Genomic DNA, 17,267 nt, shown 5'->3' with positions numbered 1-17,267 from the left:
CTTGAAATCCTGACCTCAAGTGATCTGCCTGCCTCGACCTCCCAAAGTGCTGGGATTACAGGCATGAGCCACCACATCCAGCCTATCCCACTTTTACAAACACAGAAATTGAAACCTAGGCCAGGTGCAGTGGCTCACACCTGTAATCCCAGCACTTTAAGAGCCTGAGGTGGGTAGATCACTTGAGGCCAGGAGTTCAAGACCAGCCTGAACAACATGGATGAAACCCCATATCCACTAAAAATACAAAAATCCACCAGGCATGGTGGCACACGCCTGTAATCCCAGTTACTCAGGAGGCTGAGGCATGAGAACTGCTTGAACCTGGGCGACAGAGGCTATAATAAGCCTGCACACCACTGCACTCCAGCCTGCGTGACAAAGTGAGACTCTGTCTCCAAATAAAAGAAACCTAATAAAAGTGGCTAGCTGTCCCACTGAACATCTGTTTTAGTCCCTGGGACTTGCCAGGCTCTTTGCCACCTCTAGGCCTTTGCAGATGCTATTCCCTCCACCTGCACAAGCTCTACTCATCTTTCAGAGTTTAATAAAGGTGTTGCTTTTTTCAGAGAGTCTTCCACTGATCACCCCCTGCTGCCGAGTCTAAAATAGGCCTGCTAGTCTCTTACGGCACTCCTTTGCTTTTCTTAGCAGCACTTAACACAAATAGTAATTTTTATTTTACTTATATAGATGTATTTGATGTCCCTCCATCAGACTGTATACTCCATGAGGACAAGGATGTTGATGTTTATGTTAACTCTTACACACTCAGTGCCTGGCACCATGCCTGGCCCAGAAGAGGGACTTGAGAAATAAAGTGTCAAATGAACGAATGTGCAGACATCAGCCATTTACTCAGCTTAGTAAATGCCAGAGGAAAGGCTAGAACCCAGATTTTCTGAAGCCCAGTCAACACGGACCTCCTGTGTTCTCTGACACCGCCCATGACCAGCCTCCACTTGCTAAGTTGCACAGTTACAGGGACTAAGAACCTCAGTCTTTGTTCTTTTTATGGGTTCCTAAGACATCAACACTGTTGGGTATGTGCGTATTGAGGATTTGAAGGGTGGATATGTGTGTGGATGGGTGGACAGAAGGAATGAGAGACAGACAGACAAGCAGAATGCCAGGATAATCCACAAAGGGGCAGGAGATGGTCAATGTGTAGAAGCACAAGGGGGCACATCGGTCATGTGGTAAGCACCTGCACTGCGGCAGGCCCTGTGTTGGAAGGAAGTGGCAGTGTGAACATCAGCCTAGATATAGAACCTCCACTTCCACCCTGATTAAGATCTAAAATTAATACCCTATTCTAGAATTCTTGGAATAAACCTTCCATTTTGATAGGTCTTAAAGAATTTTCATTTTTATACTTCTGTCACATTATATTGGAACACTTTCATTATACATGAAAGCAGCTTTTATTTCTTCTTACTCCAGGCAGCCTGTTACTATAGCAATGTTGGAAGTATTTTGAGGTATTTTTATACAGTGAGTTCTACAAACTCTCTGCAAACTGTACATAATGTTTGGTTGAAATGGGCTATCATATCCAAAATTGTCTCTCTTTTTTCTTTGCATCCTTTGTTAGACTTTTGCAAACTTTGCTATAACTTAATTCCTGAAAATTAAAGCTCTTATGTTTAGAAAAAAAAAATTTGAGGCAGGGGGGCTGTAAATATATTTGCCTATGAACATGGAAAATAGCTCCGAAATAATTTGAACTTTATTTAGGTACCATAAAGATATTATTGCTTCTTGGGCTTTCTGGTTGTTTTTTTTTTTTAACCCAGAAAATGAGGTGCAATCATAGATTTCCTCTGTGTGTCTGCAGGGTCTAGACAATTTCAAAGTGAAACAGAAGTTCTTCGCTGGCAGCCAGGAGCCAATGGCCACCTTTCCTGTGCCATATGATTTGCCTCCAGAACTGTATGGAAGTAAAGGTGAGACACAGATAAAGGAAAACCATGGGTGGATATGCATAAGAAAAACAAACAGAGCCCAGGAGAAGCCTTTGGTCTCGGTGGGATCCTGGCTCATGGAACCCTCTGGAAGCTCAGGTTTGCAGAGAGACCTGTGCCAACCTGTCTGGGGCCGTGTAGCCACTAGTTAGTCTTAGAATCCCTTTGTACTCCTATAATTACTATACAGATCCTTCCTGACTACAGTGGGGCTACATGCTGATAAACCCCTCATAAATTGAAAATATCATAAGTCAAAAATGCATTTAATGCACCAAACCTACTGAGCATCATAGCTTAGTCTAGCCTACCTTAAACATGCCCAGACCACTTAAATTAGTCTACACTTGGGCAAAATAATACAAAGACTGTTTTATAATAAATTGTTGACTATCATGGAATTTATTGAAGACTGTACTAAAGTACTGTTTCTTCTGAATGCATATCACTTTCACACCATCATAAAGGTCAAAAGGTCATTAAGCCTAACTATTAGAAATTAAAACCAAGAAATGTAACAATAATAAACCTATTGTAACATACATTTATGCCAGGCCCAGTGGCCCACACCTGTAATCCCAGCACCTTTGGAGGCCGAGGCAGGAATATTATTTGAGGTCAGGAGCTCGAGGCCACCTTGCCCAACATAGTGAGACCCAGTATGTTAAAAAAAAAAAATTGTTTTAAATAGCCGGATGTGGTGGATCATGCCTGTAGTCCCAGCTACGTGGATGGCTAAGGTTGAAGAATCGCTTGAGCTCAGGAGTTTGAGGCTGCAGTGAGCTATGATTGAACCACTGCACTCCAGCCTGAGTGACAAGGCAAGACCTCAACTCTAAGGAAAAAAAAAAGTTCTGATGACAATTTCCAAAAAGAAAATAACAAGGAAAGTGGTATTTTATGTTTTTGCAAGCCTCTTTGTGTGCATCTTAAAAGATGACACCTGAATTCTCATTGCTGTGCTCTCTTTGAGGCTGTTGTGATATCACATCATATAACCTCTGTATACCTGTGTAAAAATGAAAGTGAAAGCAACAAATGATGGCTTAATACTACAATGAAAATAATGTTGACTTCACAGACCTTTCCAACCAGCACGTTCACAAACCCCCCAAAGGGAGGTCCCCAGGGGCCACACTTTGAAAACTGCATGCATTGAATCTTAAGGGCAGTCACCAAGTATCTTTCACAGTAGAAACACAATAGGAATAGCTGCAGAAGGTTCAGATGTCCTCAGAGGAAGGCTGGCTGGCATCAGTGTACCCACCTGTGTCCGGCCTGCATGTATCCCAGCCTCATGGGCTGCTCTGCTGCTTTTATCAGCCCTGAGAATATCTGTCTTTAAGGTGGGTCCACACTTAGCAAACTCAGACAGGATGAGATATATAATCAAGACACACTCAATTTAAAATGCAAATTACATCACCAAATCAGCATATTCTCCACTGGAAAGGAGAGGCCTACATGAGTAACCAAATTATAATCTGCAGGTTTCTGAGCCAGTGTTAAATCTGAACAGAGAAGAGATTTTTTTTCAATTGGCTCTTGACATCACTCATTGATACCCCAAAATCTCCAGTTCTTAACCAAGCTCGGCCTTGCCCAGTAGGTTCCTCTGTTCCCTGGACAATGTTTCATGGGATCTCACAACTTCCCCACCTACTAACCATTCTCAGCTTTCATGGTGAACCAAGCCTCCTCTGTCTGATGGGCTCTTTCTTAGATTGTGTTGACACATTTAACAGAGTTAATCCTATCTCATGCTGTCCAGCCTGCAGTCCTGCCTCTTGCTGGTAACTTTGTATTTCTCTAATCAATAGTTTGATACTAAGTTTCAGGAGGCATTCTTTTTCTTCTTTCTAAAGTGTGGAAATTCCCTATAGCCTTTCTGTTGAGTCCTCCAAATTTGTTGTGTATTCATGCATATTTCGTTTTCCGTAGCAAGACTATCAGGATTCTTATCAGAATTTAAAGCAGTCTGTCAGCACCTTACCTGCCACCAAAAAAAAAAAAAAAAAAATCAGGAAAAGCCTGCTTTAAAATCTGGCCATGTTTATGTGCCAACTCCACAACTTGCTAAATAGACTTGGACATTTGGTTACTTTCTCTAGGTTTTAGTGTCTCTGTCTACACAATGAGGAACTATGAGTACCTACCTTATAGGGTTATTGAAAAGATTACCTGAGATTATCTATAAAGTACTTATCTCAGAGCTAGCAGTCAATAAACATTAGCTGCTTTTATTGTAATTGTTATTAAAATGCAAAGTTCAGTTCCTGGCAATAGCAGATGTTGAATTAGTGCGACTTCCCTCCCCTTTTCCGTGGTGAGCTGGTGATTTTTATTAAAGCTTGTGCAAGTCTGTCCCTAAACCTGTCTACCTCTTCTTCCCTCTTTTGGCTTCGTGCTACTTTTGTCTTTTTCTCCCCTTATCTGTTCTTCAGGTTCTTTTTCTTCCTTTTTTTTTTTTTTTTTAAACCCAAGTTCTCCTCCTTCCTGTTGGAAGTGGGGACTGACTGATTAGGCTTTATCTGCTGCGGTCTGGCCGTGGGCCCTGCACTTCCCACCTCCAACCCTGCACCCTGACTGGATTCCACCGCCTTCATTTCTTTAGTCCTAATCTTCAAAGGACTAAGAAGGCAAAAATGGAAGCGCTAGAAGAGCCTTAAAAATGTTCCAAGGTCCCTTTCCTTCCAGTAAAGTAAGCATTCCCAGGAACTTAGAAGTTTACAACTAGGTATAGTGTCTTAGACCATGGAATGATAAATCTTTTATTTGGCCAGCAAGCAGAATGCTTTCCAGTGTTTAAATGAGTTTTGTTTGTTTGTTTCTTCAGCATTTCTTTTGAAAGATACATATAATCTCAGGGTATGCTTAAGCTAAAATAATAATTTTTTTAAAAGAATAAAGATACATACGAGAGAGACTGGAGCATTTTATTTAATATTGGTACTGTTTTGTCTTCTACACTGCCTCAGTTGCATGTAGGACAATATTAGTAATTCAGTATCACCAGTTCATATATAGCCAACATTCCTGGGGAGCCGTATGGACTATAGAAAGGCTTTTACCAAGATTGAAAAAGTGAGTGGTTAAAAACATTTGAAAAGCACTTCATTTTAAAAAGTGATCTTCAAGCCATTGTAACACCTCCAAGATCTTGTCAGTGTTTTTTTTTTAAAGACAGAAGGCCGGGCGCGGTGGCTCAAGCCTGTAATCCCAGCACTTTGGGAGGCCGAGACGGGCGGATCACGAGGTCAGGAGATCGAGACCATCCTGGCTAACACGGTGAAACCCCATCTCTACTAAAAAAATACAAAAACCTAGCCGGGCGAGGTGGTGGGCGCCTGTAGTCCCAGCTACTCGGGAGGCTGAGGCAGGAGAATGGCGTAAACCTGGGAGGCGGAGCTTGCAGTGAGCTGAGATCCGGCCACTGCACTCCAGCCCGGGCGACAGAGCAAGACTCCGTCTCAAAAAAAAATAAAAATTAAAAAAAAATAAAGACAGAAGACTGTACAAAAAGCTTAGCAAAGGAATATACTGCTGTGAATGAAGTAAAGCTCAATGCAAGAGGCTACCAGGTATCTTGAAACCAAGAAAATGATCAAAGGAAAGCAAAAACTAAGACTCAGCTACCAGTATACCTTGCTTGGTGCAGTAGTTGCTGTTTACTCATTCTCTCCACAGATCTCTATTGAGAGCCTATTGTGTGCAGACACCATCTAGGTACTTGGAATATGTTGGCAAACAAGACAGGCACAAATCCTTACTCTCATCAAACTTACATTCTTCTTCTCCTGAAAAATCATACTTAACCAAACCCATTTTACTAATAGCAGTCATTTTAAAAGAAGCCCCCTTTTTTTTTTTTTTTTTTAAAGGTAGTGTCTCACTCTGTCACCTAGGCTGGTGTGCAGTGGCATGGTCTCAGCTCACTACAGCCTCACACTGCTGGGCTCGAGTGATACTCCCACTTCAGCCTCCTGAGTAGCTGGCATTACAGTACGCGCCATCATGCCCAGCTAATTTTTAAAAAATGTTTTGTAGAGATGGGGTCTCACTATGTTGCCCAGGCTGGTCTTGAACTCCTAGGCTCAAGTAGTCCTCCTGCCTCAGCCTCCCAGAGTGTTAAGATTACAAGTGAGAGCCACCACACCTGGCCCAAAGAAGGCTTTTATAAAGCAAAATCACCACCTTTTGAAATCTAACACAAATTATTTCCATATGTCCCACTTGCTGTGTGACCTTGATTTTGAAGAGGAAGCAAAATAGATCAGTGTGTAATCTTAACCTTTCTTCCAAGGGTATCTGCTTTGCATTCCCTTCTTAGCTTATATTCACTTTGTTATTTTATATGCTATTGAGACAGTAAAGGGTGAGAAAGTAATGAGCTAAGGGTGAAATAAAGCCTATCTTATTTGGACTTAATAAATTGTATGACTCCTTTATGAAGTAATTGAACATGCAAAGCTTCAGAGGTATTAGTTATAGTCTATTAAGGAAGTTGTTTTGTTTTCATTATTTTTAAAAAATACACATATGAGTTCTTATATAGTATTTTTTCTTTCAAATTTTTGGCATAATTCTAAATTTACAGAACAGTTACAAGAAGAGTACAAAGAATTCCCATATACTCTTTACCCAAGTTCCCTGAATGTCAATATTTTATCACATTTACATCCTCTCTCATATTAACTTTTCTGATCTATTTGAGAGTAGCAAATGTGATGCCATTTTATCCCTAAGTACTTTCATTGTATATTTCCTAAAAGAAAGGCATTATCTTACATAACTACAGGACAGTGATCAATATCAGCAGTTAACATTGATTCAAAACTATTCACATTTTGTCAGTTTCCTCAATAATATCCTTTATAGCAAAAGAGAAAGTTATTGAGTTATTGAGTTACGTCTCTTTAGTCTCCATTAATTTGGAACAGTTCCACAATTTTTTGTTTCCTGACATCAACACATTGCATAGCGTGGACCAGTTATTTTATAAACTCTGAGGAACATTCTACTTTGGGTTTTCCACTCACTGTTTCTTTATAATTAGACCTAGGTTATGCACTTTTACCAAGAATACCAAAGAAGTAATATGTTCTTCCTAGTGCATCGTATCAGGAGACACATCCTATTGATCTAATTACTGGTGATGTTAACTTTGATTGATTGGTTAAATTGGTGTTTACCAGGGTGTACATAATTGTTAACAAGTATAATTTCAAAACTTTAAAAATTTAAGTGACTGAAACTAAATTAATAAACTGTAAATGTAGTTGTTTAATAGAAGAGGTCCTTAAAAGCTGTTTGGCACATGAGGTATGCATAATGTAGATTTAGCACATACATGATATACATAATCCTCCAAAAGGTTTTAAAACCATCGGTTCCTAAATGGTCTAACCATTCTCCCACTGCCTTATTAATTTTAAATAGTCCCCTACATTCAGATAGTAGCAGAATAAACTTCAGTCTAAACCTGTTAGAATTATTGCTAGAGTCCAGAATCATAAAGTATTTTTCTAAGGGAAACAAAGTTGATTGGATTATCCTTTCCAAATAAAATGCACAAAAGGTATATTGCTTTAAATTGTTGGTATGGCCAGGTGTGGTGCTCACACCTGTAATCCCAGCACTTTGGGAGGCCGAGGCGGGCAGATCACTTGAGTTCGGGAATTCAAGACCAGCCTGGCCAACATGGTGAAACCCTGTCTCTACTAAAAATACAGAATTTTGCTGGGCGTGGTGTCACGTGCCTGTAATCCCAGCTACTTGGGTGGCTGAGACAGGAGAATCACTTGAACCTGGGAGGTGGAGGTTGCGGTGAGCTGAGATCCTGCCACTGCACTTCAGTCTGGGTGATAGAGTGAGACTCTGTCTCAAAAAAGAAAAAGAAAAAATTGTTGATGTGTTTCATTTTTAAGGACCTGTTTTTGAAAGGTCTTCAGAAATGAAGCTTTTTTTTTTTTTAATTAAGTACCCCAAAACATTTTTTAGAATGATTTTGGCCATCTCCTTTAGTAAAATCTATTTTTGTTTCATAGCGCAAACAGAAGGCTAAAAGTAAACTACGAGTTCAGCTTTTAAAATTACTTTGTAATCAGGAAGCTTAAGGAAATCTAGGATTGAAATTGATTCTTTTGAAATAAATAAGTACTGAGTTTCAGCAAGTTGAATTTATCCTCACACCAGTTAGATAGTTCTGTTCTGCTGTATATAGTCACAGATTGGTATGTGCAGTTCACAGAGAAAGGTGTTAATGGGTTTCAGATAACATTGATACCGCAATTACAAATAATTGCATTTCTACTAACTTGGTAAATCAGTGCAAAACACTTTAGAGCTCTCTTTGGCATTTCTAGCTGGCATGTCTTGTACATTCCTTGATTTCAGTGTAGGCCAATGTAAAATGGCATTGGATCTTTCAGGATAATTGGTTCATCTCTTTGGCATTCCATCCCGCCCCCACACCCTACTTTACTTATTCCTGGTATAAGAATTAAAAGTGACTGCTCAGGCAAAGACAATGACAGTGGCTTCTGGAGGTCATACATCAAGTTTCGCATAGAGATGACAGTGGAAAATGTATGTGTGAGTGTTCGGGCCTGGGGGTGAGAGCAGAGTCGTAAGTCTGGCCATTTCTTAGGGGGTTGGAGAAAAGACCTTATTACCTGGCTAAACAAAATTTTGTACTTCACTTGGATTTATCTGATTATTCAAAAAAAAAAGAAACTGTTAAGACCTACATAGTACGTAGGGTGACAGTCCTTATCCTCTGTGAATTGAGGGAGGTGAGTAATCGCAATAGCAGCTAGCATTCATTAAGTACTTTTGTGTACCAGGAACTCATATGAGCACTTGGCATGAGTTAATTCATTGTATCCTCACAACCCCATGAGGCAAGTACGATGGTACCATCCCCAATTTCTAGATGAGGAATCCAGGGCACTCAGAGTAACTTGGTCAAGGCCCCACTGGCAGTCTGGTTCCAGTGCGCACACCCCCTTTCCTGTTACATGGTACTACCTCCCCGTGGAGGGCTAAGTTCTAGAGTTAACAAAGAGGCAGAAGAGGCACACAGTATGACCACAGGGAGAGATGGGACAGAGACTCTGTATATAAAGAGATCAAAACCGCATGGGCTGTCATTTCCATCCTTCCAACCATGGCCTTAATGTAGGCCTCCTCTTTCTCACCCAGCCTTGCTTGCTTGTTCACCCTCCCAGTTCTGGTCTCCTCCCACTGGAAGCCATCCTCTACAGTGCTACCATGCACATCTGGTCATGACCCTCCCCCCTTTTAAATTCTTCCACTAAAGTCCAGAAAAAAGTCAGCTTCCCATCCCCTGTAGCCTTGAATCCCAAACTCTGACTGCATCAAGATCATCTTTGATAAAAATGCATATTGCCGGCCGGGCGCGGTGGCTCAAGCCTGTAATCCCAGCACTTTGGGAGGCCGAGACGGGCGGATCACGAGGTCAGGAGATCGAGACCATCCTGGCTAACACGGTGAAACTCCGTCTCTACTAAAAAATACAAAAAATTAGCCGCGGCCGGGCGCGGTGGCTCAAGCCTGTAATCCCAGTACTTTGGGAGGCTGAGACGGGTGGATCACGAGGTCAGGAGATCGAGACCATCCTGGTCTACACGGTGAAACCCCGTCTCTACTAAAAATACAAAAAACTAGCTGGGCGAGATGGCGGGCGCCTGTAGTCCCAGCTACTCGGGAGGCTGAGGCGGGAGAATGGCATAAACCCGGGAGGCGGAGCTTGTAGTGAGCCGAGATCGCGCCACTGCACTCCAGCCTGGGCGACAGAGCGAGACTCCGTCTCAAAAAAAAAAAAAAAATTAGCCGGGCGAGGTGGCGTGCGCCTGTAGTCCCAGCTACTCGGAGGCTGAGGCAGGAGAATGGCATAAACACGGGAGGCGGAGCTTGCAGTGAGCTGAGAACCGGCCACTGCACTCCAGCCCGGGCGACAGAGCGAGACTCCGTCTCAAAAAAAAAAAAAAAATGCATATTGCCAGGCCACAACCCAGACCTACTGAAACAAGATCTCTGTGCATGTGTCCTGGGGAAATGTTCTCTAACAGGGTGCCCAGCGTTTCTCATGTCAGCCAGGTTAGGGGACTGCTACACAGACATGGAAAAGGTCAGAACTCCACATCTGTGGCATGCCTGCTTGTCTGTTTTCCCCAGTGGACTAGAAGCCCTGTGAGGTTTCATGCGTGGCTTATTCCCCTCTATCCATAGCACCTAGCAAATCTCTGGCACCTAGCCAGCATGCAACAAATGCTTTGAATAAGTGCATGAATTATTACAAGGCAAGTTGTCCTCTCGTGGGACAATTTAGGAGAATTGCTTAAAGCAGGTTTTCTTCTCAACCGGTGAGTATTAATGCTGATTTCCAGGAGTGATGAGTTAAAAGAACCACAACCACCTTCTTTTCTCCTCCTATGATTATTTTTCTAGCTTTGCCTCCAGGTAGTGATGGGCTTTTCAGCCAGCTATAGACATTCTACTCATTTAAACAGCAGAGTTTAGTTTTTGTATTGGAAAGGCTTAAAACCCAAAAAGCAGAGCTACAGGGAATTTGCCAACAGAGTGGTTACCAGGTCCTTGCTTGGTCATTTATGACCTAATTTTGAGGGAGAGGGGTAAATGTAACAGTGATCTTTAAGTTACTGGCCGAGTGGTAAGTGCTTGCATCAAAAATCCTGCATTGCTGAAGAGTATGTCTAATAGCATTCATATCTCACATAGCAAGAATCGGGTGTCGTTGGCCTTGGGAATGAAGCAGAGCTGATGTTACCCAACAGAATAGCATACAGGAAAAGATGGGTAAATAACAGAAGTCCAAGCACAGGTAGAGTTTCCAGTGGAAGAGAGCAAGGGCTTATTGAGGCCAATGAGTGCAATGGGGAGTCGGAGCTGTCAGCCCTGCCAGGCCCTCAGCTTCTTAGGAAACAAACATGCAACACAGACCCAGGTGTATGGCTCTCTGACAAGCTTGTTTAGTTAACAAAGAAGTGTCTGATTTCATCCTTTCAAACCATCCCAAAGCCAGAGACGGACAGTGTTCTGATGATTTGCTGCCATCTTTGGTTTTTTTTTTTTTTTTTTTTTTGAGACGGAGTCTCGCTCTGTCGCCCAGGCTGGATTGCAGTGGCCGGATCTCAGCTGACTGCAAGCTCCACTTCCCGGGTTTACGCCATTCTCCTGCCTCAGCCTCCCGAGTAGCTGGGACTATAGGCGCCCGCCACCTCACCCGGCTAGTTTTTTGTATTTTTTAGTAGAGAAGGGGTTTCACCGTGCTAGCCAGGATGGTCTCGATCTCCTGACCTCGTGATCCTCCCGTTTCGGCCTCCCAAGGTACTGGGATTACAGGCTTGAGCCACCGCGCCCAGCCCATCTTTGGTATTTTTTCCTACCTATCCTGCTGGGTGCTGCTGTTCGCATGATGGCTCTGAACAAACAGTGAGGCTGCAAGAAGACAGCAGCAGATACCATTGTTTGCCAGACCTTCCTGTGACCTACCATCTGCCTCTGTTCAAGAGAAAGGGAAAGGTTGCCCCAGAGGCGAGTTTGCAGTTGGGAGACACTGCTTTAACTTGGTGGTCCAGGCCAGACCCGCCAAGAGGCAGTTTACAATACCCATTCCAGCCCCTTGAAGTTTCTCTGTAACACTTACCAAGACAATAATATGGGGAGTTATTTTTAATCCTTGTGATGTATTTACGATCTACCCATATTATAGTTCTTTTGAAATGGTTTGACTCTAGCAGTGGCAATGTGTGGTAAAAGTGATTTGTTGAAATGTTTTCAATTTCTGAAACATCAGTTAAAATGAAGAAAAGTTCACATTTATTGAGCACCTACAACAGGAGCTTTCACAGATGTTCTCATTTGTGCTCCACAGTAATCCCTGGCAGTTGCTAATGTAATTAATTCCCATTCCATAGAGGAGGAACTTGATGCCATAACCCATATGCCTTCCCTAGGTTATTAAGAGGGACAGAGGTAGACTTGACATGGTCCTCAGTGTTCTTTCCATTGTACCATACCCAGGCGTGTTGCTTTCTTCAGCTTTGGTCCACAGTTATTTATACAGAGACCTTCATGTTTCATAAATTATTAACCCTTAACAATAGAACAAAAACATTTTACAGATGTGACTCCGGGCCTCTTGGTTACATTTGACCAGCTGAGAGCTGCACCCGTGGCTGTACCAACCACTACTGTTGCTTTCTTCCGCTTCCTAAAAGAAGAAAGAAATTGCTGCCCTTTGTTAGGCCTTTTCTGTCTGCCAGATACAATGTCTATGTGGATTTTTCTCAGTCCTCATGACAGCTCCACAACATAGGTACAGATAAGGAACTTGGGGTTCAGGTTAAAGTGATTTGTCAATGTGACACAGCTAGTAAGTGGCAGCACCAGGATTCGCCTGTGTCTCTGACTGCCTCCCTGTATTAGTCCGTCCTCACACTGCTAATAAAGACATACTGGAGACTGGGTAATTTATAAAGGAAAGAGGTTTAATTGACTCATCGTTCCACATGACCGTGGAGTCCTCACAATCATGGTGGAAGGCGAAGGGGAAGCAAGACACATCTTACATGGTGGCAGGCAAGAGAGAGCTTGTGCAGGGGAATTCCCTTTATAAAACCGTCAGACCTTGTGAGACGTATTCACTATCATGAAAACAGCATGAGAAAGACCCACCCCCATGATTCAGTTACCTCCACCAAGGCCCTCCCACAACACGTGGGAATTATGAGAGCTGCAATTCAAGATGAGATTTGGATGGGGACACAGCCAAAACTTTTCATTCCCCATGTTCACTCACCCTAGTGTCCGGATAGGAACCTTTGCTAAAAGCTCTTGTCTGAAGGGGGAAAATCTTCTGGGCTTGGTTCAGAAAATATTCTACCACAGTTTAGAGAGTCAAGCACATAAGTGCTTTTATGCCATCAGGTGAGTGCATTTTCTATGATCCTATTCAAATAAATATTACATAATGTGTTTTTCCCCCAGATCGGCCATGGATATGGAACATTCCTTATGTCAAAGCACCGGATACGCATGGGAACATGTGGGTGCCCTCCTGAGAATCTTGAGGCACTGTGAAATTTAAGTGTAAGACATCGAGCCACAAACATGGAATCTCTTCTTTGTACTGGATGTTCACTTGCCTTAAAGTCTTACTTGTACCCCTACAAAATCTGCAAAGGTCACTCTGATGAATGGATGTTGGTTATACTTTTAATGGACATTAATATTCTCAATAAAAAAAGTATTATTTTCTTAATTCACTTTTATATGTTTTGGAAAGAAAACTAGTGAACTTCTCTATGCTAAAAATATGTACTGGTTGAGTATCCCCTGTCTGAAATGCTTGGGACCCGAAATGTTTCAGATTTTGGATTTTTTTGAATTTTGGAATATTTGCAAATGCATAATGAGATATCTTGGGGATGGGACCCAAATCCAAACACAGAATTCATTTATGTTTCATATACACCTTATAGACAATAACCTAAAGGTGATTTATATATTTTAAGTAATTTTATGCATGGAACAAAGTTTTGACAGCCTTTTGACCGTGATTCATCACATGAGGTCAGGCATGGAAATTTTCACTTGGAGCATCATGTCAGCACTCAAAAAGTTTTGGATCTTGGAGCATTTCAGATTTTCAGATTAGGGATGCTCAGCCTGTATAGATATAAAATTATCCTCACAGTAACTGAGAATCTCTTGGTGCTGTCAGCTGTTGGGAACTGAAGATTGACTTTATCCTTCCACCCTCCATCCAGAAAGGCACCCTTCATTCCACCAGAACTTTACCCAGGAAGAACGTGATCATTTCCTTTTTCACCCATGCCCTCTCTCAGCTTTCTGAGTACGTCTTGTGGGGTCGCTGGAGGTGATCCTAGGGGATGCCCGAAGGATCTGTCTCGGAGACTGATGTGCCGTTTCAGCCCCCTGCAGCTAAGAATTGTATTGACTGTCCTCACAGCAGCTTTTCATAGCTTTCAGCTTCAGCTTTACGAGGCTTCTCTCTCCCTGGCACCCTGCTGGCTGCCTCACTGCTTAGTCCCACCAAACCCAAACACCTGCCCAGGGTAAATGAGTGTCTCTTCTATCCCCAGAAATTTCCAGAGAGAACAGCTCGTAGAAACATCCAAAAGTACACAAGTATTTTGGGAAAAATCCTAAAAGGTGACTTAATTTGGTGCCTTAAATTCACTAGTGAGGAAGCTAAGGCCTAGAAGGTTAAGGATGTCCCCAGGGTCACACAGTCAGCTGGGCCCAGAGCTTCAGTGTCTTTGTGCTTTGTGTGCATTGCATTCTCCCTAGGGTGCTTTAGACCTTGTTTGTTTTCTTCTGCATGAGGCTGATTTCCAGTTTGTCATCAACCTCTTTATCTTATAATTTAAAAGGATAGAGTTGAATGTTAGTCTTGAAAGATTTGCTAAAGTAGTCTTTCAAATGTTCCTCAGAGGCCTAGGATTTTCCAGAAGTACCTTAGGAATCTTGTAGGCTGTGGTGGGGGTGTGGCGATAAAGGAGGAGGCAGGGAGACAGGGCTGCAGGGCCTCCCACCTTCCAACAGACAAGCTCTGCTTTATCTGTTTTACATACTGGGATTCTGTAAAGGATATTATCTGGGGTTTTGTATGTATTTGTCTGTGTTCAGCTTTTTAAAAATAAACTTGAAAAGCTACTGAATTAACTAGTTTATTTTGCAGGTAAGAAAACTAAGCCTTAAACCTTTTGTGACCCTACCCTCTATGTACGAAAACATTCCAACTCAACATCAGATGAGCCCAACAGCCATAAAAGGAAACAGGGAGAGCCAGGGGCTGGTAGTGAAAGCCGACATCATGGTGGGGCTGGCCCTGCAGTTTAATCCGAGCGTCCAAAGGACTGTGGCAAAGAATGCGATTCTCACCATGCACTGGTCCCACCCAGGTTGGGGCAGGGGCAGCATAGGCTTCTGGGTAGTGCCAGGCAAGCCTCACAGTCAGCAGGGCATCCTCATCACAGCTGCAGTCAGTTGGCCTGCTCTGGAGCAGGACCCAGCTAATGAAGACAATCGTGGCAGATTGACAGCTAGACGATGACTGTGTGGGGTCACATGGGTACATTGCTTATCTGATCCACATAACAGCACAAGGAGGCGGATTGGCAAAGTGGGTCAGAGCTCAGAGCTGGAGTCAGGTGGCCAGGGTTTGAATCTCAGCTCTGCCACTTACCGGCTATGCAGCCTAGACCAAGTTATGTAACTTCTCTGTGCCATGGTCCCCCACCTACAAAATGAAGGAGGTGGTAATAATACCCTTTGTAGAGGGTTGATGTGTCTGGTGACTTAGTACATGTAAAGTGTTAAGCCACACCTGCACGGCATGAAAATAGTACAAGTGCTTGCTGCTGTCACTGTTACAGGTAGGTCATTAGGATTGTCTATATTTTCCAGAAGGAAATTCAAAAGGTAAAATGCTTGTCCAAGGTCATGCTTCTAGAAAATGTGCTTTAGCAGCACCTGAACTCAGGTCAGACAGCACCCAAAGCCTCTTCTGCTAACTGCTGAACTGTACAACCAGAGCTCCAGGGCAGTGTGGTAGGCTCTATGTAAGGAGATGGACTGTTTTTTCCCCCAATCTATTGTGGATAACATTTTTAGAATATAAAGTCAAGTGCTTGGATTGTCTCAACACTGTCAATTGCTATGGAAGTTTCTGAATGCTTGCTTTGACTTTCTGAACTCAGCACCAGGCGGCCTTGCTGAGTCTCCATTTCCAGATGGGCCCTCCCAGGCCTAGAGGAGTACTACGCCAAGTCTGGCAGTAGTACTCACACTTGGAATAGTATTCCTCTAGGCCCTGGGGGGGCCCACCTGGAAATGGAGAGAGAAGTTCTGCAGGATGGGCTGAATAGATAACATTGAAGTCACATTAGGGAAAGTCATGGTCAAGGAGTATACACTTGGTAGGTGTCCAGGCCCCACCCCTGACAACAGTGCTGTGCCCCTTGCCAAGCTGAGGGGCCTAGGGAAGGGCAGGGCTGAGCCAGGCCACTGGGGGTAGGGTCACTACCCTGTGCTTTCTGGCACAGCTGATGGCACACATGGGAAGTAAAGTAACTCCCCAAGAATAATCAAAAACACGTGGGAACTCAGAAAACAAGCAGTTCTACTCAGAGGTCTTTTCTCTTTTTTCCCTTTTTTTTTGGGGGGGGGTGGGGGGTTGGGGACTGACCACAGCATGCCTAATGTTTTTGAGGAAACTGTGCTTCTATCATTCTCCCATTGAGGTTTAACAGTTATTTCTCCCTAACTGAGGAAACCCTCACCTCTGCTTTGTTGGCATGAAGCTGCATGCCCCTGATTTGGAAGGCTGTATTTTTCCACCTAACAGTAACAGCTTATGTTTCCTGAGTTCTTCCAGTGTTTCAGTGCCTGTGCCCGAGTGCTTTACACTTAATCCTCTCATCAACCTCCTGAAGAATATACCATTATTAGCCCTATTTTCCTTCTTTCCTTTTTTCTTTTTTTGGATAGAGTCTCGCTCTGTCACCCAGGCTGGAGTGCAGTAGCACAATCCCAGCTCACTGCAACCTCCACCCCCCAGGTTCAAATGATTCTCCCAAGTAGCTGGGACTACAGGCATCTGCCACCACACCCAGCTAATTTTTGTATTTTTAGTAGAGACAGGCTTTTGCCATGTTGCCCAGGCTGGTCTTGAACTCCTGAGCTCAAGCCATCCGCCTGGCTAGGTCTCCCAAAGTGCTGGGATTACAAGCATAAGCCACCATGCCCAGCCTTATTAGACCTATTTTACAGATGAGGAAACTGAGGTTCAAGGGAGTTAAATCCCTTAAAGTCCCCGGTAAGCAATGGAACCAAGACTCTGCTGTCTCGAAAGTGCACACCTTCCTGCAGCGCACTACACACAAGTTGACCTTGGTTTTCCTGGATTCTTTAGTGGAAGTTATATAGTTATCCCTAATATAAATTACGTGATTTCCAGTGTGAATATGGTACTAACTCCATATTATGCCTAGGTCAGATCATCTTACAAAATCTTTGACAAATTTTCCAAGTTTAGTAGCCTACTTATTTCAAACAAATCCAGGACAAAAGAGTACCACAAACTGTACAATTTCTTATTGTGTTTCTATCAACTAGTAAGTTAGGTGGCCATTGCTTATATAATAGGATTCACACATCCAAAAAATGAGAGATGAAAGGTGGTCTGTGGCCATATGCTCCTGGGAATGTCAGCAATGACATGACCAAAGC

At 43.0% G+C, this 17,267-nt stretch overlaps 1 protein-coding gene across 2 annotated transcripts in view; it reads left to right on the top strand.

Moving 5' to 3' along the window:
* Positions 1–14,695, top strand: part of TDP1 (tyrosyl-DNA phosphodiesterase 1) — a 97,052-nt gene extending 82,357 nt beyond the window's left edge. For both annotated transcript variants that reach the window (XM_011949428.1, XM_011949429.1), the window contains 2 exons: positions 1,838–1,946; positions 12,999–14,695. In XM_011949428.1, coding sequence (XP_011804818.1) covers positions 1,838–1,946; positions 12,999–13,072 — 183 coding nt within the window. In that variant the 3' untranslated portion in view covers positions 13,073–14,695. The remainder of the gene's footprint in view (positions 1–1,837; positions 1,947–12,998) is intronic.
* The last annotated feature ends 2,572 nt before the right edge of the window (positions 14,696–17,267 follow it).

This window comes from Colobus angolensis, unplaced genomic scaffold (genome assembly GCF_000951035.1).
Source record: "Colobus angolensis palliatus isolate OR3802 unplaced genomic scaffold, Cang.pa_1.0 Scaffold3, whole genome shotgun sequence".
NCBI lineage: Eukaryota > Metazoa > Chordata > Mammalia > Primates > Cercopithecidae > Colobus > Colobus angolensis.
This window is presented reverse-complemented; position numbering and strand designations above follow the sequence as displayed.